Below are 27617 nucleotides of genomic sequence, written 5' to 3'. Positions count from 1 at the left end.
ATTTCTGCAGCAAAAACGGACCCAAAACGGACCCAAAACGCAGGTAAAAAACGCAGTGTGTGAACATAGCCTTATTCTGCTTTAGGGTCTGTGCGCACTATGAAATTTGCTTTTCTTAAGAAAAATCCGCACCCTCTGTCAGAATTCTGCACCCGCGGCAAAAACCACGGTAAAAACACAGTTTTTCTGCGGGTTGCTCCCTGCGGTTTTTAACCATTATCTATGGCAAAAACGCCGGTACCTGCGGAAAAGAAGTGACATGCTACTTCTTTTTTGCTGCAGAAAAGCTGCAGAAATTCTGCAGCAAAACCTATAGGAAAAAAAACGCAGTGTGCGTACAGCATTTTGGTTTTCCCATAGATTTTGCAGGGAAAGGACTGCAGAAAGGTAATGAACAAAAACCGCACCTTTTCTGCAGCAAAAATCGCAGTGTGGGCACAGGGCCTAAAACAGTGTTTGCACAGCATTTTGGTTTTCCCATAGATTTTGCTGGGGAAGGACCGCAGAAAGGTTATAAACAAAAACCGCACCTTTTCTGCAGCAAAAACCGCAGTGTGCGCACAGGGCCTAAAACAGTGTTTGAACAGCATTTTGGTTTTCCCATAGATTTTGCTGGGGAAGGACTGCAGAAAGGTTATGAACAAAAAATGAACCTTTTCTGCAGCAAAAACCGCAGCAAATCTGCGGCAAAAAACGCAATGTGCGCACAGGGCCTTACAGCGCCTATTACATCGCGTGTCCAGGTCCACATGAAAAATGTAGTTATAGGTCCTCTTATTGTAATTATATTGTGCAGTGGTTAAAAATTACTAGTTACCCTTTTAAAAATTACCTATCGCCTATCTGTAGCTGACAATTTTTTTGTAATAAAATAATTGGCAGCTACAGACAGAGGATTATAATAAATGTAACTTGGCAAAAATGCTCAGAAGTGTTTCTCATGCCAGGCTAATGGACCCAGCTATCTAGCAAAAGTTGGGTCTGAACTTCTGTGTTGTGGGATTCCACGGCCTGCGTAATAGTGAAAGCGCGAGACCTCACTTTTCATTCTGAGATCTCACCCTTTGAATTAAACTAGCGCTTTTGCACTAGTGATGATACTGATAGGTAACTGCTTAGTAAATAATGTGGCAGCACTGCTTTCTTTCAAAGGGAAATTTTGTGCCTAGGACGTTTGTGAGATCACGCTCTGCATGACCAGATACCACAACTCATTCCCGTCTTTTGCTACAAATTCAGGTCCTTTAGTCTGGCATTAGGGAAACTTCTCAGCAATTTTGTTAATATGTTATATTTAGTAAAATCACCTGTCTGTATCTGGCTAGTGTTATGTTAAATAAAGGTGATGGTAACATTTGCAAGGTAAGCAGAGGCACTACAAGATGCAGTGTAAAACATTTCCAAGGATACCTGTTTTGTTTCTATTTGGTGCTCAGTTATGTATCCGTGCACTTGTAGTCTGATGTGATGTACAAGTGTCACGTTTTGGGAAGGAGTTAAATGATTGTTTTGCTTTTCTCTTGATTTATTGCATGTTTTATTCTGGAGAATCCTAGATATTCCTATTCATGTTAGTTCACATGTCTAGTAATCATCCATTAGAACAGATCCAACAGCAATCCGTTGGCTAAAACGTTGTTCAAACACAAGTTTCTTGTCTGTTTTGAAAAAGTAAATTTTTGCACGATCCGGTATTTTTTAACACGGTAGTCTAGGGAAAACGGCTCCATTAACGGATTGCTATTTATCTTCAATTTGAAACTGATACAGCAAGGAAAAATGGATGGCTAAATAGCAATCAGTTAATGGATCAGTTTTCCGCAGAAAAAAAAAAGCAGATCCTACAAAAACTGACAATAACGTTGTGTTTGCACAACTTTTTGCCGACATAGTATAGCTGCTGGATCTGTTCTAACGAATGATTACTGGATGTGTGAACTCAGCCTTAGTAATTTTTGTCAACCCAATATATGATTATTCAGAGTGGAGAGGTTTATGGCATAGTATTCAGGTTCATATAAAGTAGAGAGGTCCGGCTCAACGAACAGATTCTTCTTCATGTTTTGAAAATTTCATAAATGGGACATCAGATATCTCATGGAGAAATGCTATAATAGCATGTACGTCTATGCAGTTCAGGTGTACATCCTCCCTTAGATCATAGCTAAGGCTATGTGCACACGTTGTGTAATTGCATGCAGTTACGCTGCGATCTGCACCGCAGCGTAACTGCATGCGTCCCCTGCACAATTTATGTAGATTGTGCAGGAGCCGTGCGCACGTGGCGTATTAGAGCACAGCGCTTCGGCTGCTGCCCGAAGCGCGCGTTCTAAGAAGTGACATGTCACTTCTTTCCTGCGCTTTGCCTGCAGCTCCCGCTCTGTCTATGGGAGGAGCTGCAGTCAGAGCGCATGGAATCGGCTTTTTTTTTTTTTTCATTACGGACTGTTTCTGCAGCGATTTGAAGCGCACGTGTGCTCTTTAAGTCGCTGCAGAAATTTCTGCAGGGCCAGTATGCAACGTGCGCACATAGCCTAAGGGTGGATGCACATTCTATTATAACATTTCTCCATGTGATATCTGATGTCCCATGTATAACATTTTCAAGAAAAAAAGAATCTGTTCATTAAGCCGGACTTCTCTACTTTATTTTTCCTATGTTTCAGGCTCGTCGGAGCCTATACCCGAGCTCTGAACAGGAGGTGGTGGTAACCTGGACTTTCTCTATACTTAATATTCAGGTTGACAATAAATAGTATGACACTTGTGATAAACCTCAGGATAACCATATTCTAGTTGAAATAAAGCTTGACGTTTGTACAGGTACGTTCTTGTGAAGATTCTCTGTATAATGACTCCAGAACCTTACTGGGATTCCTTTGCAATCCAAAACGATTCAATGTTGCAACAACTAGACCAAAGGCCCTGCTGATTGTACTTGGAAACCCCCATATTCTCATGAAGGTGAGTGTGCAAAACCATATACAACAGGAGTGATTTTAAAAATGGAATTTGCCATGAAACACTGGAGCAGCCGTCAAACTGGCAGAGATGGATGGGAGCAGCGGTTATAGAAGATGAAGGGTTAAGTATAAGAGTAGACCAGGGAACTTAGATTTAAAGCACCACTCTAACAATAAAATGAAAAAAATTGCTTTAAACAGTTAACTACGTGGCTAGTTTCCTTTTAAGATTAAAAGTGGATGTTCTAATTGCACTAACTCATTTACAACATTGAAGGCTCAGGCTCTGTTAATACATTTTTGTGTTCTAATTTTAATAGTAGAGACATAGAAAGAACGGTTTCAGTTAATGTGCCCATTATCGAGGAAGTGCAGAATAAAATGGTGTGCTCCAACTAATAGATTCCACTCTGAAATTAATGAATACATGACTTCCAATATTACTACACATGTGATGCTTGAAACTTTGAAAACATTTCAGAATTTTCCATATTCCAATATAAATATAGAGAGTCAAATCAAACAAATGTCAAAAGTATTATTTTGTAAAAAAAAAACGGGGAAAAATTATCCAATATTAAAGGGAATCAAACATCAGGATTTTCCTGCATAAGGTGCAGCCAGTGCAGTACTGGCACTATCATTCACATTGTGTACATACCATCAGGGTGCAGCTCGGGTGTTTAGGCAGCGAAATCCAACTTTATAAAGTTTGAAAATTCGTACACTTTTTGATTGACGTGTGCACTTCTCTGCTAATGTCCGGGCGGGTTATGCACGTGTATCCCCGCCCCCCCACCAGCCTGTTCCTCCCTCTCTCCTGATGTCCGGGCATGTTATGCACGTGTATCCCCGCCCCCCCCCCCGCTGCCTGATCCTCCCTTTCTCTGGCTGTATTTAAATTTCCCTCTTCAGTGACATGACGTCGGAGTTGGCGCCTGCGCATAGCGCTTATCTCCGGCGCCATGTTACTGAAGCCCGCTGTACCGTGCAGCCGGGTGCACGAGAGGATGGCGCATGCGCCCTAGCTTCTTCAGATCCCGTTGTGACCGCGTGAGCGCGCGCGGTTACAACAGGACTTGAGATCAGCTGACAGGAGGACGCTACCAGCACAGCAGCCGCCTAGGACACCGGGGCTCAGGTGAGGTGAGTTCACAATGCTGTGTGTGCGCCCCTGCGTTGACCTGAGCTCACCTTCTGAATGCCAGGTCAGTGCAGAAAAGCACTCACAGCAGTGTGTCTGTGCTATGTGTGTGTGTGCAGTGTGTGTGATTCTGTGCAGTGTGTGTGCGCGCAGTGTGGGTCTGTGCTGTGTGTGTGATTCTGTGCAGTGTGTGTGCGCAGTGTGTGTGTGTGCGCAGTGTGTGTGTGTGCTATGTGTGTGTGTGCGCAGTGTGTGTGTGCGCAGTGTGTGTGTGTGTGTGTGATTCTGTGCTATGTGTGTGCGTGCGCAGTGTGTGTGCGTGCGCAGTGTGTGTGCGTGCGCAGTGTGTGTGCGCGCGCAGTGTGTGTGCACGCGCAGTGTGTGTGCGCGCGCAGTGTGTGTGCAGTGTGTGTGGGTTGTGTGTGTGGTGTGCGCAGTGTGTGTGTGTGGGTGTGTGTGCAGTGTGTGTGGGTTGTGTGTGTGCGCGCAGTGTGTGTGTGTGCACGCGCTGTGTGTGTGTGTGTGTGTGCGCACACACTGTGTGTTTGTGGTGTGCGCACGCTGTGTGTGTGTGGTGTGCGCACGCTGTGTGTGTGGTGTGCGCACGCTGTGTGTGTGGTGTGCGCACGCTGTGTGTGTGTGTCCTGAATCCAGGCCTGGCATTACTGGAGTTTCCTCCGATAGCCAGTCCGACGCTGCACTGAAGTGTGTAGTTTTTGGGTTTTTTTTCAGATAATATTGGATCCGCATTGGACGGCGCGGGCCCTTGACCCAGGATTACTGCGGAGGGGGTTCTTTATTTCAATAAAGATGGAGTCACTAATTGTGTTGTGTTTTATTTCTAATAAAAATATTTTTCTGTGTTGTGTTTTTTTTTTTTATATTTACTAGAAATTCATGGTGGCCATGTCTAATATTGGCGTGACACCATGAATTTCGGGCTTAGGGCTAGCTGATAATACACATCTAGCCCTAACCCCATTATTACCCAGTGAGCCTCCCAGCATCAGGGCAGCTGGAAGAGTTGGATACAGCACCAGAAGATGGCGCTTCTATGAAAGCGCCATATTCTGGGGTGGCTGCGGACTGCAATTCGCATCTGGGGTGCCCAGAAAGCTTGGGCACTCTGCATTGCGGATTCCAATCCCCAGCTGCCTAGTTGTACCTGGCTGGACTCAAAAATTAGGCGAAACCCATGTCATTTTTTTTTTTTAATTATTTCATGAAATTCATGAAATAAAAAAAAAAAGGACTTCCCTATATTTTTAGTTCCCAGCCAGGTACAAATAGGCAGCTGGGGGTTGGGGGCAGCCTGTAGCTGCCTGCTGTACCTGGCTAGCATACAAAAATATGGTGAAGCCCACGTCATTTTTGGGGGGGGGGCAAAAAATTCTGCATACTGTCCTTGATGGAGGATGCTGAGCCTTGTAGTTTGGCAGCTGCTGTCTGCTCTCCTGCATCCACTAGTGGATGGAGTATGCTGAGCCTTGTAGTTCTGCTCCCCCTGCCTCTCCATCCAGCATACAGTCCTCCATATAGTAATGTGCCCCATATAGTCATCCGTATAATCTAATGCACCTCATAGTCTATAAAGCGCACCATAATACTAAGTGTCTGAAAACTACTACATGGGTGCAACAGGACCTATTCCCAAAAAGCAAAACAATTAATTATTTTAAAATTTGTTTGTTTTTTAATTTAAACAAAGGTATTGAAATATTGAGAAAATGTACAAGGACTTGAGCAGCTTTGCAGACAAATAACTCAATGGCTATGACAGCACGCTGCATCTTTTTTACCTGTGGTCACAGAAACACAGCTTCTGACCAAAAAAAATATGAAAGATCAAGATTTTGGCCACGTTTTTGTTAATGCATTTATCAACTCCTTAACAAATCCGTTTAAATATTTTCCGTCCCTGCACTCATTTTGGTAATCCACACTGGCAGATGCAGATAGCCAGCAGCGATCAGCGCAAATGTCAGCTGATTTTTTGCAGCTGACGTGTGCCTTGCAGGCGCGAGTGGATTCGCTATCCACCTGTACCTGTCAACCCCTTAAATAGCACTGTAAAAAATCTCACAGCGCCATTTTTATGGCGATCGCTTTATTCGCATAATCCCCAGCCTCCACAGGAAGTCACGTGATGGGATCACGTGGATCCGATGGTTGTCGTGTTAGCACTGGGTCTTGTGATTACTCCTGTAGCTCACGTGACGCAGGTCCTATAACCAGCAGCCGAGTACTGCAGGTTACAGGAGTTGAGCATTTCTCCTGATCTGAGCAGTGCTGCTCTGATAGGGAGAAAAGAATGAGTGAGCAGACAAAAACACACCCGCGGGAAAAACGCGGCAAAAAAAGCATGCGTTTTTACCGCATTTTGGTGCTTTTTTGCTCACTGCGTTTTTATGCGTTTTTTAACAGTGAACGCATAAAAAAGGTCTGATGTCATTTCCTTCAATATGTTCTTCATTCTCCAGTAGGCTATGCAGGAGAGCAGACAGCTGCAGAACTACAGGAGAGGCAGGGGGAGCAGAACTACAAGGCTTAGCATCCTCCATCTAGGACTGTATGCAGGATTTTTTGCCCCCCCCTTCCCACCCCCCCAAAAAAAAATGACGTGGGCTTCACCATATTTTTGTATGCTAGCCAGGTACAGCAGGCAGCTACGGGCTGCCCCCAACCCCCAGCTGCCTATTTGTACCCGGCTGGGAACTAAAAAATATAGGGAAGCCCTTTTTTTTTTTTATTTCCTGGCATAATTAAAAAAAATGACATGGGCTTCGCCCAATTTTTGAGTTCAGCCAGGTACAACTAGGCAGCTGGGGATTGGAATCCGCAGTGCAGAGTGCCTAAGCTTTCTGGGAACCCCCGCTGAAAATTCCAGTCCGCAGCCACCCCAGAAAATGGCGCTTTCATAGAAGCGCCATCTTCTGGCGCTGTATTCAACTCTTCCAGCTGCCCTGATGCCAGGTGGCTCACTGGGTAATAATGAGGTTAGGGCTAGGTGTGTATTATCAGCTAGCCCTAAGCCTGAAATTCATGGTGTCATGCCAATATTAGGGTATGTGCGCACGTTGCTTTTTACCTGCTTTTTACCTGCTTTTTTGCTGCTTTTTCTTCTGCGCTGTTTAATGCCAAAATGGATGTGTTCTTCTATTCAAGCAAAGTCTATGGGAATTTGGGTTTCTTGTTCACACTATTGTTGTTCAAAATGCTGCCTTTTTGTGGCAGAACTTTGGTCAAAAACTCAGCTTTGCAGTGCAAAACCCAAATGGCAAAAACAATTGACATGTTGCTTCTTTGAAAAGCTGAGTTTTTGACCAAAGTTCTGCCACAAAAAGGCAGCATTTTGAACAACATAGTGTGAACAAGAAACCCAAATTCCCATAGACTTTGCTTGAATAGAAGAACACATCCATTTTGGCATTAAACAGCGCAGAAGAAAAAGCAGCAAAAAAGCAGGTAAAAAGCAGGTAAAAAGCAACGTGCGCACATACCCTTAGACATGGCCACCATGAATTTCTAGTAAGGATAAAAAAAAAACACAACACAGAAAAATATTTTTATTAGAAATAAAACACAACACAATTAGTGACTCCATCTTTATTGAAATAAAGAACCCCCTCCGCAGTAATCCTGGGTCAAGGGCCCGCGCCGTCCAATCCGGATCCAATATCATCTAGAAGAAAAAAAAAACAACACACTTCAGTGCAGCATCGGACTGGCTACCGGAGGAAACTCCAGTAATGCCAGGCCTGGATTCAAGACACACACACACACACACAGCGTGCGCACACCACAAACAGCGTGTGCACACAGCGTGCACACACACCACACACAGCGTGTGCACACACACACAGCGTGCGCGCACACACACTGCGCACACACACACTGCGCACACACACACTGCACACACACACACTGCACACACACACACACACACACACACACACTGCGCACACACATAGCACAGACACACACGCTGCACACACACATAGCACAGACACACAGCTGTGAGTGCTTTCCTGCGGTGACCTGGCATTCAGAAGGTGAGCCCAGGTCAACGCAGGGGTGCACACACATCATTGTGAACTCACCTCACCTGAGCCCCGGTGTCCTAGGCGGCTGCTGTGCTGGTAGTGTAGCAATCGCGTCCTCCTGTCAGCTGATCTCCAGTCCTGTTGTAACCGCGCGCGCTCCCGCGGTCACAACGGGATCTGAAGAAGCGAGGACGCATGCGCCACCCTCTCGTGCACCCGGCTGCACGGTACAGCGGGCTTCAGTAACATGGCGCCGGAGATGAGCGCTATGCGCAGGCGCCAACTCCGACCTCATGTCACTGAAGAGGGAAATTTAAATACAGCCAGAGAGAGGGAGGAACAGGCAGCGGGGGGTGGGGATACACGTGCATAACACGCCCGGACATCAGGAGAGAGGGAGGAACAGGCTGGTGGGGGGGCGGGGAACAGGTGCACAACACGCCCGGACATTAGGAGAGAGGTGCACACGTCAATCAAAAAGTGCACGAATTTTCAAACTTTATAAAGTTGGATTTCGCTGCCTAAACACCCGAGCTGCACCCTGATGGTATGTACACAATGTGCATGATAGTGCCAGTACTGCACTGGCTGCACCTTATACACGAAAATCCTGATGTTTGGTTCCCTTTAAATGTATGTTAGTAGCTAAAGTATATGAACCTTAAGGATTAGCAGATGGTTTAAAGGATTATTCCCATCTCCACAATCCTATCCCAATATGTAGTACAGTTGAAACCAGGTATGTACATGCACATGTCTTGATCTAAAAAGACACATCTGCATGTTTTTCTGACATGAAATCAGAATAAACTTTTCCCAGTTTACGTCAATTAGGAACCTAAATTATTTATACTTGCCAAATGTTAGAATATGAGTGAGAATATTTAAGGCATTTTTATTACTTTCTTCAAAGTCAACAGTTTACATACATTTCTTTAATATTTGGTACCTTTGCCCTTGAATTGTATTACTTGGGTAAAACTTTTTGGATATCTTTCCACAAGCTTCTCACAATAGTTGTTAGGAATTTGGGCCTATTCTTCCTGACAGAACTAGTGTAACTGAGATATGTTTGTAGGTCGCCTTGCTCGCATCTGACATTTTAGCTTTGCCCATAAATTTTCAACAGGATTGGGATCAGGGTTTTTCGATGGCCACTCCAAAACATTGACTTTATCTTTAAACCACTTTGTAACCAGTTTGGCAGTATGCTTCAGGTCATTGTACAGTTGGAAGACTCATTTCCGCCCATGCTTTACGTTCCTGGCTGATGTTTTGAGATCTTGCTTCAGTATTGCCACATAATCTTCTTTCCTCGTCATGCCATCTATTTTGGGAAGTGCACCAGTCCCTCCTGCAGCAAAAACAGCCCCACAAACATGCTGTTGCCACAACATGATGTTGCCGATGGTCATTATGACCAAACAGTTCAAGTTTGGTTTTGTCAGACCACAGGACATTTCTCCAAAAGTTAAGGTCTTTGTTCCTGTGTGCATTTGCAAACATTAATCTGATTTTTTTGTGTTTCTTTGGAGTAATGGCTTCTTCCTGGGAGTGGCCTTTCAGACCATGTTGATACAGTACTTGTTTCACTATGCATAATGACACAATCTTACCAAATTCTACCAGCATCTTCACAAGGTCTTTTGATCATGGGTTGAAATGCACATGTCTGACTAAAGCACGTTCATCTTTTGTACACAGAACCCAGTAGGGTATTATTACACCTGCTACATTTTAGATAGGATCTTGGAGATGGAATACCCCTTTAATGGAGTGCCAGTCAGGTGTGAATGGGCGACCTGTTTTATTTATATAGCAGGGATCTATCATTCTGATCTTCACAACACAGGATCGCAGGATTGTGGAAGTATATCATATGTACATGGGAGATTCCTGAGGGCCTCAGCAGAAGAGTTGTTGAGGCTCTCCAGACTGGAAAGTGTTACAAATACATCCCTAAGGGGCTTGTATTCACCAATCCAGCCAGACAGATTTTGTACAAATGGGGGAAATTCAAGACTATAATTGCCTCTTTTTTATTCTATTACACTTACAGTGCTGGCCAAAAGTATTGGCATCCCTGCAATTCTGTCAGATAATGCTCAGTATCTTCTTGAAAATGATTGCAATCACAAATTCTTTGGTATTATTAACTTCCTTTATTTTGCTTGCAATGAAAAAACACAAAAGAGAATGAAACAAAAATCAAAATCATTGATCATTTCACACAAAACTCCAAAAATGGGCCAGACAAAAGTATTGGCAGCCTTAACCTAATACTTGGTTGCACAACCTTTAGCCAAAATAACTGCGAACAACCGCTTCCGGTAACCATCAATGAGTTTCTTACAATGCTCTCCTGGAATTTTAGACCATTCTTCTTTGGCAAACTGCTCCAGGTCCCTGAGATTTGATGGGTGCCTTCTCCAAACTGCCATTTTGAGATCTCTCCACAGGTGTTCTATGGGATTCAGGTCTGGACTCATTGCTGGCCACTTTAGTAGTCTCCAGTGGTTTCTCTCAAACCATTTTTTTAGTGCTTTTTGATGTGTGTTTTGGTCATTGTCCTGCTGGAAGAACCATGACCTCTGAGGGAGACCCAGCTTTCTCACACTGGGCCCTACATTATGCTGCAAAATTTGTTGGTAGTCTTCAGACTTCATAATGCCATACACACGGTCAAGCAGTCCAGTGCCAGAGGCAGCAAAGCAACCCCAAAACATCAGGGAACCTCCGCCATGTTTGACTGTAGGGACCGTGTTTTTTTCTTTGAATGCCTTTTTTTTTTTTTTCCCCTGTAAACTCTATGTTGATGGCTTTTCCCAAAAAGCTCTACTTTTCTCTCATCTGACCAGAGAACATTCTTCCAAAACGTTTTAGGCTTTCTCAGGTAAGTTTTGGCAAACTCCAGCCTGGCTATTTTATGTCTCAGGGTAAGGCCGGTTTCACACATCCGGCTTTTCGCCGGTTTGCCGGATCCGGCACTCTCCCATACAGTGACTACAGTACAGTGACAGCGCAACAAGCGCCGGTCACATGCTGTCATGTGACCGGCGCATGTGACCCGGAAGTTACAGCGCTGTCACTATACTGTATTGTCTGTACGGGAGAGCGCCGGATCCGGCAAACCGGTGAAAAGCCGGATGTGTGAAACCGGCCTAAGAAGTGGGATCTTCCTGAGTATCCTACCGTACAGTCCCTTTTCATTCAGACGCTGACGGATAGTACAGGTTGACACTGTTGTACCCTCGGACTGCAGAGCAGCTTGAACTTGTTTGGATGTTAGTCGAGGTTCTTTATCCACCATCCGCACAATCTTGTTTTGAAATCTCTCGTCAATTTTTCTTTTCCTTCCACATCTAGGGAGGTTAGCCACAGTACCATGGGCTTTAAACTTCTTGATGACATTGCGCACCGTAGACACAGGAACTTTCAGGTCTTTGGAGATGGACTTGTAGCCTTGATATTGCTCATGCTTCCTCACAATTTGGATTCTCAAGTCCTCAGACAGTTCTTTGGTCTTCTTTCTTTTCTCCATGCTCAATGTGGTACACACAAGGACACAGGACAGAGGTGGAGTCAACTTTATACCATGTCAGCTGGCTGCAAGTGTGATTTAGTTATTGCCAACACCTGTTAGGTGCCACAGGTAAGTTACAGGTGCTGTTAATTACACAAATTAGAGAAGCATCACATGATTTTTCAAACAGTGCCAATACTTTTGTCCACCCCCTTTTTTATGTCTGGTGTGGAATTATATCCAATTTGGCTTTATGACAATTTGTTTTATTTTTTTTTCATTGAAGTATTAAATGAAGATAATAATACCAAAGAATTTGTGATTGCAATAATTTTCAAGAATAAACTGAGTATTATCTGACAGAATTGCAGGGGTGCCAATACTTTTGGCCATCACTGTAGAATAATATAATTTTACACTTACACTATTATAAAATTCATGTATTCATTAGTTGCATAAATTGATTCATAGTGGTTATACAGTATTTATCATCTCTATATTTTCAGTGGCATATGGGCCCCAGCACTTTCATTTCATACTATAGAAATGCTGTTAATAATCAGTTTTTTCTATAGTGTTCCTTAATATTGGTTGTAGCTGTTCATATTTCATTATGTTTCCACTTTAGTAGGTTAAACACAAATCAGCCACTATCTGTCAAAAACTGGTCCAACCTATCAAAGGTAGAGTCTAGCCGGGTGACTGAAATTTTCACTGCAGTGTTTGTCATACTGCCTCCAAAAAAAGTTGTGTTTAGTATATAAAAATCACTGCCTAACATGATTAATAGAGTAAATGAGAAGTAATTATCTACTAAGTTTTGAGGGACCAAAATTGTACCGCTAGCTGTTCCCCACGTTGCCTTTTAGAATATCAGTTACCCACTTAATCACTCCTTTTTGTAGACAGTATCTTGTAGTGTGTGTCAGTCTTGTGGCTTATTCATGTATTTTTACTGCAATGTTTTCTTCTTACAAGGATCCTTGTGCCTGTGCACTGCTTGAGTACAGCATTATAAATGGAGCTTACACTGGATGTAATCTACCGCTCGCCCTGGAATCTCTACAGCAGTGAGTTCTGTTTTTTGGGGTTTCTTTTCTTTTTTTAATAATGGTATTACTTTGAATTATCATCATGTTATTAGCTTTTACAATAATTATTTTTTCTGGTTTTCATTGTTCATCCAGAATTTTGTATAAAAGAAAATTGTAATCTAAATATCGAAAAAAAAAAAATATATAAACAAAATATGAGGCATCCCATGGGAATTAAGAGATAAATCAATTGCCTGATATATTAGCTTATTCTAAAAGCAGATGCAAGATGTTTTGACATTTGTACCAACATGTACATTATGATTTTTGTATCAGGAGAAAATTGGCCTTTTTAGCTACAAGCTTTTAGTAAAATGCGGTCTGTACATTTTCTAATCTTTTTGAACCAACCATAATAAAGATACAGATATGGGCATTGTACTATGTTTCCAAAATAAAGTAATGTATATTGAAGTGTATCAATAAAAATGCTTAGAATTTGCTTGGACTTTAGGGTCTAAAACACACGCAGTATTAAGGAGTTAAAGATATTAATAGGATATAGCCAAAATTAATCTTTTCAATTTTCGTCTATTACAAACCATATAAGTAAATAAATCATAAACGCCATTGAAATGCTTAAGTATTCTGTGCTTGCATGTTCTTCTAGTGATTTACAGTAGCAGTTTTCATTTCTAAACAGTTTCTAGATACTATATAACGCATTTTTATTAAAGTATTTAACGCATTATGACACAACTGTACTACACCGCTGGGTTGTTTGTGTGTGAATGGGGCTCAGAAGCTTAGATCTTTCCACACATGGATCACATGGATGATGCCAGTTTTACTACATACAGCAGCGTTTGGAGCAGAGCTCCAATCTCTTTGTTAACCATTTAAATGCTGATGTTAATCTTTGACAGCATAATCTCAATAGACTAGTTGTTGGTGTTCACGCGAACAAGCTACCATCGGCCCTCCTGCGACACAATTGGTGGCTTCCAATGTGTTTCCATGGCAGCCTGTTTGGCCTTCTTAAGGCCCCTATTGCTGCCATCTTACTACTCATGTGAAGCTCAGCTATAGGCTAAGTTAGACCTCCATTTTTACAATATACAAAAAAAAGCTTTAAAAAATATAAAACAAAAATTGCTTTTCAGTTTCCCCCATTAAAGGGAACCTGTCAGAAGGATCATCCCTTTTATCTCATCTATAAGGACTTGAAGGTCATAGAAAGTTGAATAATTACCTTCATATATGTGATCCAATGACTTATTCCAGAGAAATCCACATTTTTCTTAATATGTGAATGTACTGTTAATAGCGATGTGCCAGATACAGCTCTCCCCACGGTCTGTTATTTACTATATGTCTCACACTGTTCGTCCCGCGCTAGGCTTTTTTAGGGGCATGTTATTGTTGCTGCCTGCTTATGATTGGACAACATCATGCAGGGAAAAGTGCACGCACCTTAATGACTAGTGGAGATATATGTCCTGCCCATAGGTCTTAAAGGAATCTGTCAGCAGGATTTCACAATGGAAACTATATGCAATACCTTTACACGGCCAATCCGTCCCCCCATTATTGAGAAATAAGCGTTTGAATTGATATGGAAATGAGGCTTTACATGTAAAGCCTGTGTCACTCAGCTCTATTCCCCACCTAATGCCACCTCATCCTGCCTGACTAACAAACCTCTATGCTGTGTGACTTCAGGTAAAGGAGTCAAACAGGAGGCGACGCTGGGTGGGGAATATTGTTGCATTGACAGGAGCTTCATATATGCACCCTCAATTGCATATCATTTCAAGCACTGATTTCTCAGCCACAGAAATGGATAGCTGTATTTATCTTTGAAAGAGCTACATGCGCATATAAATGATTTGTGTTGTGAAATCCTGGTGACAATTTTAATGTTCTTGGATTTTTTTCCCCCTATTTTGCAGTACATTTCATTGTAATAAAATATTGGTGTTATTTAAAACTATAATTTGTCCAGCATAAAACAAGCCCTCATTAGGCTATTTCGAAAATAAAAAAAGGGAGGGGAAAAAACAATTGCTGTGGTGGATGACGTTAAAAGCTATCAACTGCTAAAGACTCTCTTAAAGAGGGGGCAGAGATCTCTCTCTGTGAGTGACAGCAGTCTAGGCACGCATAATCATGTATTTGTCACATACCTTACAGACCATCTTTGATTCTATAATTAATACACTTGGAAAAAATTCTGATTCAGAGGACTGAATATAGCTAAAATCATAAGATGCATACAGCTGCACACTAAAAAGCCAACAATGTATAAGGGAACTCTGGTAGTACATTACTGCTATATGAAAAAATGAGATTTCTTTATCGTTCCTTTGGGAGACCCAGACCATGGATGTTTAGCTTCTGCCTCCGGAGGACACACAAAGTACTACACTTAAAAGTGTGGCTCCTCCCTCTGAGCTTATACACCCCCTGGTAGCCAGTCCTAGCCAGTTTATCGCTTTGTGTTCAGGAGGTCATACATCCACACATGCAATCTCATCTGATTTGTTTGACTTTTGGAAAGAGTTTGAAGAAAAGCGGGTCCATGTCTGGACTCCCGGCATGTCCCTTCTCACCCCACTGTGTCGGCGGTGTTGTTAAGGTTGATTTACAAGGCTGAAGCCTTACATGCCGCGCTCCTTCACCATCCCTTCTGGGCTCTGGCTTGAAGTGGGAGCCAGCACGGTCTCCATGCCTGGCATGAGTCCGATCTCCATCCACAGCCCCTTGAGGATTCTGTTGGACCGGAGCACTCATCCCCAGGGACATGGCCCTGCGTCTCAGCAGCTAAGTACCTGAGACGTTTATGTTGGGGGTCCCGGTTCTTTATTGTATGGGGAGAGTATGCTGTATGTGATTGTTTTTAACTTTTCCGGCGGGTTCTCCAGCTTTTGCCAGAGAACCGCGCCGATGGTGCCTGCTTGTCGGCCTCGCCGATTAAATTTAGGCCCCGGCTTCGCCGGAGGCCTAGTTTCGTTTTCCTGCCCTCGCATGTCACTCATGCAGAGGGACAGGTTCGGCTCCTCCCGGCGGCCGTTCTACACAGGGGAGGGACACTCCCCACTGCTGGGGAGTCCCTCCTTCCCTGCAGGTCTCTATAGCCCTCCAGTTCCCGCTCTTTTATAGGAACGCCCTATTTCTCAGGCACAGTTCACTCTGCTCTGGGACATCCTGCATTCTGCATCTCTGCTGAGGTGCTGCGCACTGGGGGACCGGGCTTCGGGATCTGGAGGGCACACAACAGCGGTCTGGTAAGCCACAGCCGGTCTCCGGTTGTGGACCTCTGTATATTCTCCCTGGGGTTCATTCTCTGCAAAGCCCCCACTCCAGCAGCATGTCTCACACAAGGAGCAAGGCTCCAAAGCTTTATGCTGCATGCACTGCATGTCAGCTCCTGCTGCCTGAGCCGAGCATTTATCCACACTGTGATGGTTGCTCTAACTTGGCGGTGCCACAGCCTAGAGTCTCACCCCCAGTGGTCTCTCAGGCTGCTGCTGCTGCACCTGTGACTGAACCCCCGGCCTGGGTAGAGTCCTTTTCTAGGTCCATATCCCAGTCATTTGCTGAGTCCATGGGACTTTTGTCCAGGACTTTGATGAATATGCATCAGCCCCCCTCACAGGGTGCCTCTAATACTCTTGACAGAGGACTCCTATCCTCTGACCTCCGTCCATCAGAGCTCACGGAGGATTCATCATCTGATCCCAGACCCCGTCCTTCTAAGAGAAGGCGCAGGGTTTCCTCCCCCTCCCCATCCCACGGCTCTGTCTCAAGAGCTGACTCTCAAGATGAGGAGGATGCCCTCACTGGGGGCTCGGAGGCTATGTATCCCATCGATTTCTCTGAGGGTGACTCGGACCTTAGTGATTTGATTGCTTCTATTAATTCTGTGCTGGATCTCAATCCGCTAGTGTCAGAGGAGCAACTCTCTTTGGCAGAAAAACATCAGTTTACCTCGCCTAAGAGAGTGAAGAGTGTGTTCTTTAACCACTCCAGTTTTCAGACCGCTGTGACCAAACCCAGGGCCTGCCCTGACAAACGCTTTCCAAAGCGTGGTTCTGATGACCGGTTTCCATTTCCACCTGAGGTGGTCAAGGAGTGGTCTCACTCCCCAAAGGTAGACCCCCCGGTGTCTAGGCTCTCAGCCCGGACCGTTGTGTCGGTGGCTGACGGCACCTCACTTAAGGATTCCACTGACCGTCAGATTGACCTTCTGGCCAAATCTGTGTATGAAGCTGCGGGGGCCGCGTTTTCCCCGACTTTTGCAGCAGTGTGGGCTCCCAAAGCCATCTCTGCTTCTCTAGAGGAGATGCATTCCCTCTCCAAGGAATCTATGCCTGAGATGGTTACCTTAACTGCTCAGGCTTCAGCTTTTTCATCTTATGCCATGTCTGCCATGCTAGAGGCTGCTCACCGCACTGCGGTGGCTTCAACTAATTCTCTTGTTATCCGCAGGATTTTGTGGCTTCGAGAGTGGAAGGCAGATGCTTCTTCCAAGAAGTTTCTTGCTGGGCTCCCTTTTGCTGGTTCACGGCTTTTTGGTGAACAGCTGGATGAAATCATTAAAGAAGCTACTGGCGGGAAGAGTACTTCCATGCCACAAACCAAGACCAGGAAACCCGCCCAGGGTAGGAATCAATCAAGGTTTCGTTCCTTTCGTTCCTCCAACTGGTCATCCTCTAAGCCTTCCGCCTCGTCCGCTAACTCAGCCAAGGATCAGAAATCCAACTGGCGCCCAAAAGCGCGTCCGCAGAAGACCGCACGAGGTTCTGCCACTAAGGCAGCTTCCTCATGACTCTCGGCCCGCTCCAACCACGTCCTTAGTCGGTGGCAGGCTCTACCACTTTGGCGACGCTTGGTTAAAGCAAGTCTCCGATCAGTGGGTGAGAGACATCATATCTCACGGCTACAGGATAGAATTCTCTTCCAGCCCTCCAAACAGATTTTTTCTCTCAACTCCCCCCTGCTCCAAGGCCGCCGCCTTCTCGCAGGCCGTGGCGTCCTTGCAGGCAAACGGAGTGATTGTCCCAGTTCCTGCTCAGGAACGATTCAGAGGTTTTTACTCAAATCTCTTCCTAGTTCCAAAAAAGGACGGTACCTTCCGGCCCATCCTGGATCTCAAGCTTCTCAACAAGCATGTTCGGGTGCGGCATTTTCGCATGGAGTCCCTGCGATCAGTCATTGCCTCTATGACCCAAGGGGAGTTCCTGGCGTCCATCGACATCAGAGATGCCTATCTACATGTGCAAATCGCAGTGTCACATCAGCGTTGGTTACGTTTTGCGATAGGAGAGGATCATTTCCAATTCGTGGCTCTCCCCTTCGGGTTAGCCACGGCCCTTCGGGTATTCACCAAGGTCATGGCGGCAGTGATTGCGGTCCTGCACCTCCAGGGGTTGGCAGTGCTCCCTTACCTGAACGACCTTCTGGTCAAGGGTCCATCCAGCGCAGACTGTCAGCGGAGTGTTTCGCTCACTCTCGTCACCCTAGCCCAATTCGGGTGGATTGTCAATCTTCCCAAATCCACTCTGACTCCGACCCAGAGTCTCACGTACCTAGGGATGCAGTTCGAGACTTTGCCGGCACTTGTGAAGTTGCCCTTAATCAAACAGCAGTCTCTCCGGCTAGCGGTGCGCTCTCTCTCCTGAGGCCCCGCCGTTATTCCCTCAGGCGCCTGATGCAGGTGCTGGGTCAAATGGTGGCTTCCTTGGAGGCGGTTCCCTTTGCCCAGTTCCATCTGCGTCCTCTGCAGCTGGACATCCTCCGCTGTTGGGACAAGCGGCCTTCCTCCTTACAGAGGTTAGTGGCTCTGTCGCCACGGAGCAGGAGCTCTCTTCAGTGGTGGCTTCGACCCCTCTCCCTGTCCCAAGGGCGCTCCTTCCTGGCTCCGTCCTGGGTGATTCTCACCACGGATGCCAGCCTATCTGGCTGGGGAGCGGTACATCTCCACCACAGAGCTCAGGGCACTTGGACTCCGTCCGAGTCAGCCCTTTCAATCAATGTGCTGGAAACCAGAGCTGTGCTTCTAGCTCTCCTAGCCTTTCACCACCTGTTGGCGGGCAGGCACATTCGAGTCCAGTCAGACAACGCGACAGTGGTTGCCTACATCAATCACCAAGGCGGGACACGCAGCCGCCTGGCAATGTTGGAGGTCCAACACATCCTTCAATGGGCGGAGGACTCCAAGTCCACCATATCCGCAGTCCACATCCCTGGCGTAGAAAACTGGGAGGCACATTATCTCAGCCGTCAATCCGTGGACGGTGGCGAGTGGTCCCTGCACCCGGCAGTGTTTCAGTCAATCTGCCGCAAATGGGGCACTCCGGACGTGGACCTAATGGCATCCCGTCACAACAACAAGGTTCCGGTTTACGTGGCTCGCTCCCACGATCCTCAGGCCTTCGCCGCGGACGCTCTGGTTCAAGACTGGTCCCAGTTTACGTGTTTCCCCCTCTAGCTCTCTTGCCCAGAGTCCTGCGCAAGATCAGAATGGAGGGCCGTCGAGTCATCCTCATTGCACCGGACTGGCCCAGGCGAGCTTGGTATCCGGACCTGCTCCAACTGTCCGTGGAGATGCCGTGGCATCTTCGGACCGTCCAGACCTGCTCTCGCAAGGTCCGTTTTTCCGCCGGAATTCTGCGGCACTCAAATTGACGGCGTGGCTCTTGAGTCCTGGATTTTGACGGCTTCTGGTATTCCTCCTGAAGTCATCTCCACTATGACCCGGCCCGTAAGTCTTCCTCCGTCAAGATCTATCACAGGACTTGGAAAATTTTCCTGTCGTGGTGTCGCTCTTCCGGCCATTCTCCTTGGCCATTCTCGTTGCCGACCCTTCTGTCTTTTTTACAGTCCGGTCTGCAGCTAGGACTGTCCCTTAACTCTCTCAAGGGAAAAGTCTCAGCTCTATCAGTGCTGTTCCAGCGGCGTATCGCCCGGCTGGCTCAAATACGCACCTTCATGCAAGGTGCGTCTCACATCATTCTGCCTTATCGGTGGCCCTTGGATCCCTGGGACCTTAACTTGGTCCTCACGGTATTGCAGAAACCCCCCTTTGAGCCTCTTAGGGAGGTTTCTTTGTATCGTCTTTCTCAAAAGGTGGCCTTTCTAGTTGCCATAACTTCTCTCAGGAGAGTCTCTGATTTGGCTGCGCTCTCCTCGGAGTCACCTTTTTTGGTTTTTCACCAAGACAAGGTAGTTCTCCGTCCGACCCCGGACTTTCTTCCTAAGGTGGTCTCTCCCTTCCACCTTAACCAGGATATTTCCTTGCCTTCCTTCTGTTCGGCCCCTGTTCATCGCTTTGAGAAAGCGCTGCATACTCTAGATCTGGTGCGTGCTCTCCGGATTTATGTGGCTCGCACCACTGCGCTTAGGCGGTGCACCTCTCTTTTTGTGCTAACCACAGGGCGGCGCAAGGGTCTCTCTGCTTCTAAGCCGACCTTGGCCCGTTGGATTAGATCGACCATTTCGGACGCCTACCAGAGTACTCAGGTGCCTCCCCCGCCGGGGATCAAAGCACACTCGACCAGAGCTGTCGGTGCCTCTTGGGCTTTTAGGCACCAGGCTATGGCTCAACAAGTCTGTCAGGCTGCAACTTGGACTAGCCTGCATACCTTTTCGAAGCACTACCAAGTGCATGCTCATGCTTCGGCAGATGCGAGCTTGGGCAGACGCATCCTTCAGGCGGCTGTCGCCCACTTGTGAAGTTAGGCTCCGCCTACTTCTTAGTTTTTTCTGTTTATTCCCACCCAGGGACAGCTTTGGAACGTCCCATGGTCTGGGTCTCCCAAAGGAACGATAAAGAAAAAGAGAATTTTGTTACTTACCGTAAATTCTTTTTCTTATAGTTCCGTATTGGGAGACCCAGCACCCTCCCTGTTGCCTGTTGGCAATTTTCTTGTTCCGTGTGTTATCACCGGCTGTTGTCGTGGACAGAGTCTCCGGTTGTTCCGGTTCTTACTCGGTTGTACTTGTGGGTGGCTATTCTCCTTCAGCTTTTGCACTAAACTGGCTAGGACTGGCTACCAGGGGGTGTATAAGCTCAGAGGGAGGAGCTACACTTTTAAGTGTAGTACTTTGTGTGTCCTCCGGAGGCAGAAGCTAAACACCCATGGTCTGGGTCTCCCAATACGGAACTATAAGAAAAAGAATTTACGGTAAGTAACAAAATTCTCTTTTTTTAGTTTATGTATTGGCCAATGCATGTAAGCCCAGACACCAACGGCAAGGTAATCTCTATAATCCGGGTACCTAACTTAAATGCCACGATCTAGGTTAAAAATATCCATGTCTAACCACCCATGATTAAGCCACCGTAAATACTGCGAAACGTACGTCGGGTTCTCCACAGGAGGCTCTCCTACTGGCCTGCTTTTCATAGTGCTGACATCCTGATAGGTAATATGCCTCACCGTTTTTCTCCCTTCTCGTTGAGATATATATTATAGCCATGGCTGCTTTTCTGACTTCAGGGAGGGTAGAGTGTGAACGGATATGAGGCGGTGCACTCATAGCGCTATCTAAGGCTGCTTTCACACATCAGTTTTTTGCACAATCCGGCGCATCCGGTTTTTTTTTGCCGCCGGATGCGTTTTTTCCTCATAGACTTGCATTAGCGCCAGATTGTGCCGCATGGCCTTGCGTTGCGTCCGTTTTTTGCTGGATGCGGCATATTTAGCCAATGCGGCTGCTAGATAGAACGTTGTTTGCAGCGTTTTTTGTCTGCGGCGAAAAACCGCATCGGCCAGATCCGGCGTGATGCGGCACGATTCACAATGCAAGCTTATGGACGCCGGATGCGGCGTCCTGCGGCAAAAAAACGCATCCGGCAGCCAGATGCGGTTTTTTTGAACTGCACATGCTCAGTTTAAAATCGAATCTGTCAAAAAACGGACGGGCCGCATGGAAAAACTTATGCAACGGATCCGTTTTTTTCGCCGCATCCGTTGCATAGATTTTTGAGCTGGATTGAGCCTGATGCAAAAAAACTGATGTGTGAAAGCAGCCTAAAGCTCACCCACTGCACCTTTTGAAAGTTATCTTCTATGTAATTGTTTTCATCTCAGGTGTTGCTGTGTAATCATGTAATCGTGTAATATGTATATTGATTATTTATATATCTATGTATCGCAGATATTTTTCAACACACGATACTATTTATATTCTTTAATATTACATAAGTCCAAAATAGCTTACATGCATGACACTTCATCATAGAATTTTTTCAACAAACCATTATTAAATCAAACAATGGGAACAAGAGATTCATGCGAAAAATATTTTTAATAAGATTTTAATGATACAAAATAAACAAACATCACAAACAGAAACACTTCCTTGAGGAACTGAAATGCATGCCAGACAATATTTTCAATATATTTTTTATATAGCTGCAAGGTATCAATCGGTATTACCTAATCATACAGACCCCTGACAATTATATTTAAATATATATACCATACAGTGGGGGAAAAAAAAAACCCTCAAAAATATCCGGGATCTCCATGATCTTGGACAATGTTGAATATAGGAGCCTTGGTATAATAAATACGGAAAATAGGATCACAATTTATTCAAAAATTATTACTGCAGCTTAGCACAGGCGGGGTTTTTTGTTTTTTTTTCTTTCCCCTTCTCCTTCCTTTCTCTCCCTTAATGTGACCGGTACCACATCAAACACATTTTTTTATCTTTTTTCAACAAATGCATTATATTGAATTAAATATCACAATGTTCCATTAATGCAAATGGTCCTAGGTGGAAAGCGCACATAAAGGCATATATATATGGGGCCAGCAAATATTGACCCAATTGTGATATGTTGCAAAAAGCAATACAAAGTCAAAGTCCTGTGCGTTTAACACTGGCCATGCATTAGGAACACCACTTATAAACAAATAGTAAGCTGCAGGAATAGTCTAAGTGTAAGGAGTTCATAATAAATCGGTTTATAATAAACCAGTTTAACCGCTAATACCTGAAGCAGCTGAAGTGATCATTCAAAAGAACGCTGGCAGCATACACATCCCTCCACCTCGACAGCCATTTCGCCTCTGGGCTGCAGTAATAATTTTTGAATAAATTGTGATCCTATTTTCCGTATTTATTATACCAAGGCTCCTATATTCAACATTGTCCAAGATCATGCAGATCCCGGATATTTTTGAGGGGTTTTTTTTCCCCCACTGTATGGTATATATATTTTAATATAATTGTCAGGGGTCTGTATGATTAGGTAATACCGTTTGATACCTTGCAGCTATATAAAAAATATATTGAAAATATTGTCTGGCATGCATTTCAGTTCCTCAAGGAAGTGTTTCTGTTTGTGATGTTTGTTTATTTTGTATCATTAAAATCTTATTAAAAATATTTTTCGCATGAATCTCTTGTTCCCATTGTTTGATTTAATAATGGTTTGTTGAAAATATTTATATTCTTTGTCTTTTATCTTTTCTATATAAATAAAATTGTTTTTATATTTGCACCTTTAAATAACTCTGTATTCTCTTGTGTTCTATGTGGTTGATAGAGTTGGTTGTGGGCCCTAAGGGGTACTTTGAACGCTGCGACATCGCAAGCCGATGCTGCGATGCTGAGCGCGATAGTCCCCGCCCCCGTCGCAGCTGCGATATCCTTGTGATAGCTGCCGTAGCGAACATTATCGCTACGGCAGCTTCACATGGACTCACCTGTCCTGTGTCGTCGCTGTGGCCGGCGACCCGCCTCCTTATTAAGGGGGCGGGTCGTGTGGTGTCACTGCGACGTCACACTGCAGGCGGCCAATAGGAGCGGAGGGGCGGAGATGAGCGGGATGTAAACATCCCACCAACCTCCTTCCTTCCGCATATCCTACGGGAGCCGCGGTGACGCCGGTAGGAGATGTTCCTCGCTCCTGCGGCTTCACACACAGCGATGTGTGCTGCCGCAGGAGCGAGGAACAACATCGGACCGTCGCGTCAGCGTAATTATGGATTACGCCGACGCTATACCGATGATACGATTACGACACTTTTGCGCTCGTTAATCGTATCATCTAGGCTTTACACACTACGATGTTGCCTGCGATGCCGGAAGTGCGTCACTTTTAATTTGACCCCAACGACATCGCACCTGCAATGTCGTAGCGTGCAAAGCCCACCTTAGCTTTCACTTGATTGCACACATTACATTAATGTAAATTACATTACACACCCACATTACATTAAAATGTGCCATAAGTTTTCTGTTTGGTTAATAGACAAAATATTTGTTGTATTTCCAGATGTGATTAATCATCGGGATAATGGCTCCTTAGCAACCGACAGAAGATTTAAATGGATAGATCCTTCACCGTTCTATATTTCTACATTGCTAAAATTTGTTGGTATTGACATTTTTTACCCAGGAAATAATAAGGGTGATGGTATAGTATGAAGCATTTTGATGTAACACTTGCACTATTTTTTTTTTTTTAATTTCTTTTTGGAAGCAGTATACTTTCCATAATTACATATTTTGCTTTTCATTCAGTAATAATTTCTTATTCTGTAATGGAATGCTCTTTGGTTAGGGAAGTTTTATTTTTGGACAATCTAGTAAATTGACTATCAGGGTAGAAAGAAAAATCCTTTTTGTATTTTTTGATGTCATCATTGGCTCACTTCTCATTATGGTAATGGACATTACTGCCTCCTTGTGGTTCACAATATTTGTTAGTCACATAGCATGTTAATAAAAGCATATCAGAAATTAAGTCTCTGTAGTTTCTTCAGTTTTGAGTTAGAACTACAAGGTGAAAAAAAAAAAAAGTTTTATCTAATACTTTAGATTAAATATTATAAAAATAAATACACACACATTTAATTAAATGTGGGAACACTCACTCTTCGTCTAACTACACTAGTGACTAACGATATATCATTTTTTAATAAAAACTTTTAAAGAGCAGAAAAGAAAGTAGGAAATGATTGATGCTCCCAGGAGCTTGATGTAAGTGATAGCTTGGCTCTAGCTGTCACAGCTAGGACAGATGCCCTCACAGCCACAGGCTGGTTAACCCCATAAATACATTATATCACAAAAGTCACTACTCCCCTCATATTTTTGTAAATAAATATTTTATTATATCCTTTCATGAGACAACACTGAAGATATGACACTTTAATACAATGTAAAATAGTCAGTGTACAGTTTGTATAACAGTGCAAATGTTGTGTGCCCTCTAAATAACTCAATATACAGAGATTAGTGTCTAAACCGCTGGCATCAAAAGTGCATACACCTCGAAGTGAAAATGGCCAAATTGTGCCAAAAGTGCTTTGTGTGGCCACCATTATTTTCAAGCACTGCCTTAACTATCTTGGACATGGAGGTCACTAAGCCTTCACAGGAGCCAATGGAATCCTTTTCCACTCCTCCATTGCGACATCACACAGCTGGTGGATGTTGGAGAACTTGTGATTCTCCACCTTCTGTTTAAGGATGCTCATAGGGCTGGAAAATCCAGCACCTTTACCCTCAGTTTCATTGGCAAGGTAGTGGTGGTCTTGGAGCTTTGTTTGGGGTCGTTATCATGTTATGAATGTGAAGGGAGGGGATCATGCTCTGCTTCAGCATGTCATAGTACATGTTGGCATTCATGGTTCCTCAATGAACTGTAGCTTCTCACAGCTGGCAGCACTCATGCAGCCCCAAACCATGACAGTCTCACCACCATACTTGACTGTAGGCAAGACACACTTGTTTTTTGTTCTCACCGGATTGTCTGCACAAACGCTTGATACCATCTAAACCAAATAAAGTTATCTTGCTCTTATCAGACCACAGGACATGGTTCCAGTAATTCATGTCCTTAGTCTGCTTGCCTTTAACACTGTTTGCGGGTTTTCTTGTGCATCATCTTTAGAAGAGACTTCCTTCTGGGATGAGAGGCATGCAGTCCAATTTGATGCAGTGTGGCATATGGTCTGAGCACTGACAGGTGGACCACCCACCCCTGTAACCTCTGTAGCAATACTGGCAACTTTCTTGTGTCTATATTGAAGATATTGCCTCTGAATAGGATGCTGAACATGTGCACTTAAATTTATTAGGTTGGATTGTCTTATTAATTCATTTGAGCTTCACTCTCTCATGACACCAGTGTGGTGAACAAAGTTGGGGAGGCAAAAATAATACTTTTAATAGTGCAGTGATTGACTCCATATATGTTCCTAATACAATCCGCTGATCTATAGGTAGCTAGTGGGTTACCAATCATGTATAACCTTACATACTTTTCAAAATATCATACTTAAATGTTGCAGCTAATATGTCCACTTGGGGAGAACTCTAGTCACATCACTTAGTGCTTTTAATCCATTTGGTGTACGTAACCTTATATACTTATTAATGAAGAAATAAAAGTTACTTTTTTAAATTAGCCCTTAATTTAGGGGTGAGTGCCGCAACACACAGCATACATCTTACAACGGTGGGCCCTTGCGCTAGGGAAAGGAGAGCAGGGTCGCCTCTTAAACTTACCTTAGACTGATCCCTGCACTCCCTAATGTCCCTATATGGGTTCTTTAACCCTATCGCCGATCACATCCTATCCCTGTCTTTCCGTGAACTCAGCCTTATGTACTGCTTAGGGCAGCGGAAATGCTAGTCCCACACTAGGTTAAAGATACACAGGGGATTAGTGAGACTAGGTAAAATAAACAGCAATCATACAAAGCACTCAAAATAACAAGAAGTAATAATGAGGAATGGACCAGAGAGGAGAAACCAAACAGGACTAAGGCCCCTTTCACACGTCAGTGATTCTGATACGTTTGTGCTTTTTTTTTCTACGTACCAGAATCACTGACATACGCAGACCCATTATAATCAATGGGTCTGCTCACACATCAGTGATTTTTCAATGAACTTGTCTCCGTGCAGCATGCACCTGTGGCTGTGATTCTGCACGGAGACAAGTCAGTTTTTTTCTGGCATCACTGATGATCCACGGACTACACTATGGTGTGATCAGTGTGCGTTCAGTGAAACACGTGCCAGAAAATCACAGCCATATTAAATATTAAATATTTTCAACCTACCTTGCCTGCGATTCGCTCTGCAGCCTCTGTTCTCGGCAGCTCCTGCCTGGCTCATGAATATTCATGAGAGCAGGAACAGCCGACCAGGAAGTAGGTGCAGAAAGCGGTGGGCGGACGCTGCTGAGCTGGAGACTTCAGCACCATGGACAGCAGGAACGAAGGCAGGTGAGTAATGTCCATATGCAATCACGGATTGCACATGGACAACCCACGTGTGCCGTGAATCATGGAACACGGAGGGACATGTGCGTGTTTTACACGTCAGTGAAGAACGTCCGTGTTTTTCACTGACGTGTGAAACGGGCCTAAGGGAGGGAAAACAACGCAACTTTCGCAAAGCAAATTTTCTCTGAATGGCTTCCTGGTCCTCAGTTCATAGGTTCCCTTTAGCGGCAAGAATAGCACAAACTATCACCAGTGATTTACCTGGACTAGGAGGAAAGGTTATATAGCACAGTTAAGTAGCAATGGAGAAGAGCTGTCTATTGCTTACACTCAGAGTTTCATGAGACCAGAGGATAGGGTTACTAGCAATGCTGGATAAAGGAGAATCTGCACAGCCAGCAGTATTAACCTGAACAAGTGTGTATAAAGCCCTCTGCTGTGATCTCCCGACACCAGAAATAGGAGGGACCACTCTCCGTCGTGGTACCCTCGTGACAGTGGGGCTTATAGTCAGAGCACTGACAAGTGGACCCCTCACCCCTTTCACCTTTGCAGCATTGCTGGCAGCACTCGTACGTCTATTTTGGAAAGACAACCTCTGAATATGACTTCTTTGGTCGACTGGTGAGGCCTGTTCTGAGTGGAGCCT

General features: G+C 44.7%; 1 protein-coding gene across 1 annotated transcript in view; it reads left to right on the top strand.

The window, feature by feature from the left end:
- The window catches only part of MOV10L1 (Mov10 like RNA helicase 1), a 371844-nt gene extending 347437 nt beyond the window's left edge, over window positions 1–24407 (top strand). Inside the window, exons 24-26 of the mRNA XM_075345097.1 lie at window positions 2824–2964; window positions 12652–12743; window positions 24004–24407. Of these exons, the coding sequence (XP_075201212.1) occupies window positions 2824–2964; window positions 12652–12743; window positions 24004–24013 (243 nt within the window). The 3' untranslated portion in view covers window positions 24014–24407. The remainder of the gene's footprint in view (window positions 1–2823; window positions 2965–12651; window positions 12744–24003) is intronic.
- Window positions 24408–27617: the final 3210 nt, after the last annotated feature.

This window comes from Anomaloglossus baeobatrachus, chromosome 4 (genome assembly GCF_048569485.1).
Source record: "Anomaloglossus baeobatrachus isolate aAnoBae1 chromosome 4, aAnoBae1.hap1, whole genome shotgun sequence".
Classification (NCBI taxonomy): Eukaryota; Metazoa; Chordata; class Amphibia; order Anura; family Aromobatidae; genus Anomaloglossus; species Anomaloglossus baeobatrachus.
Note: the sequence above shows the minus strand (reverse complement) of the source record. Positions and strands in the feature narration are given on the sequence as shown.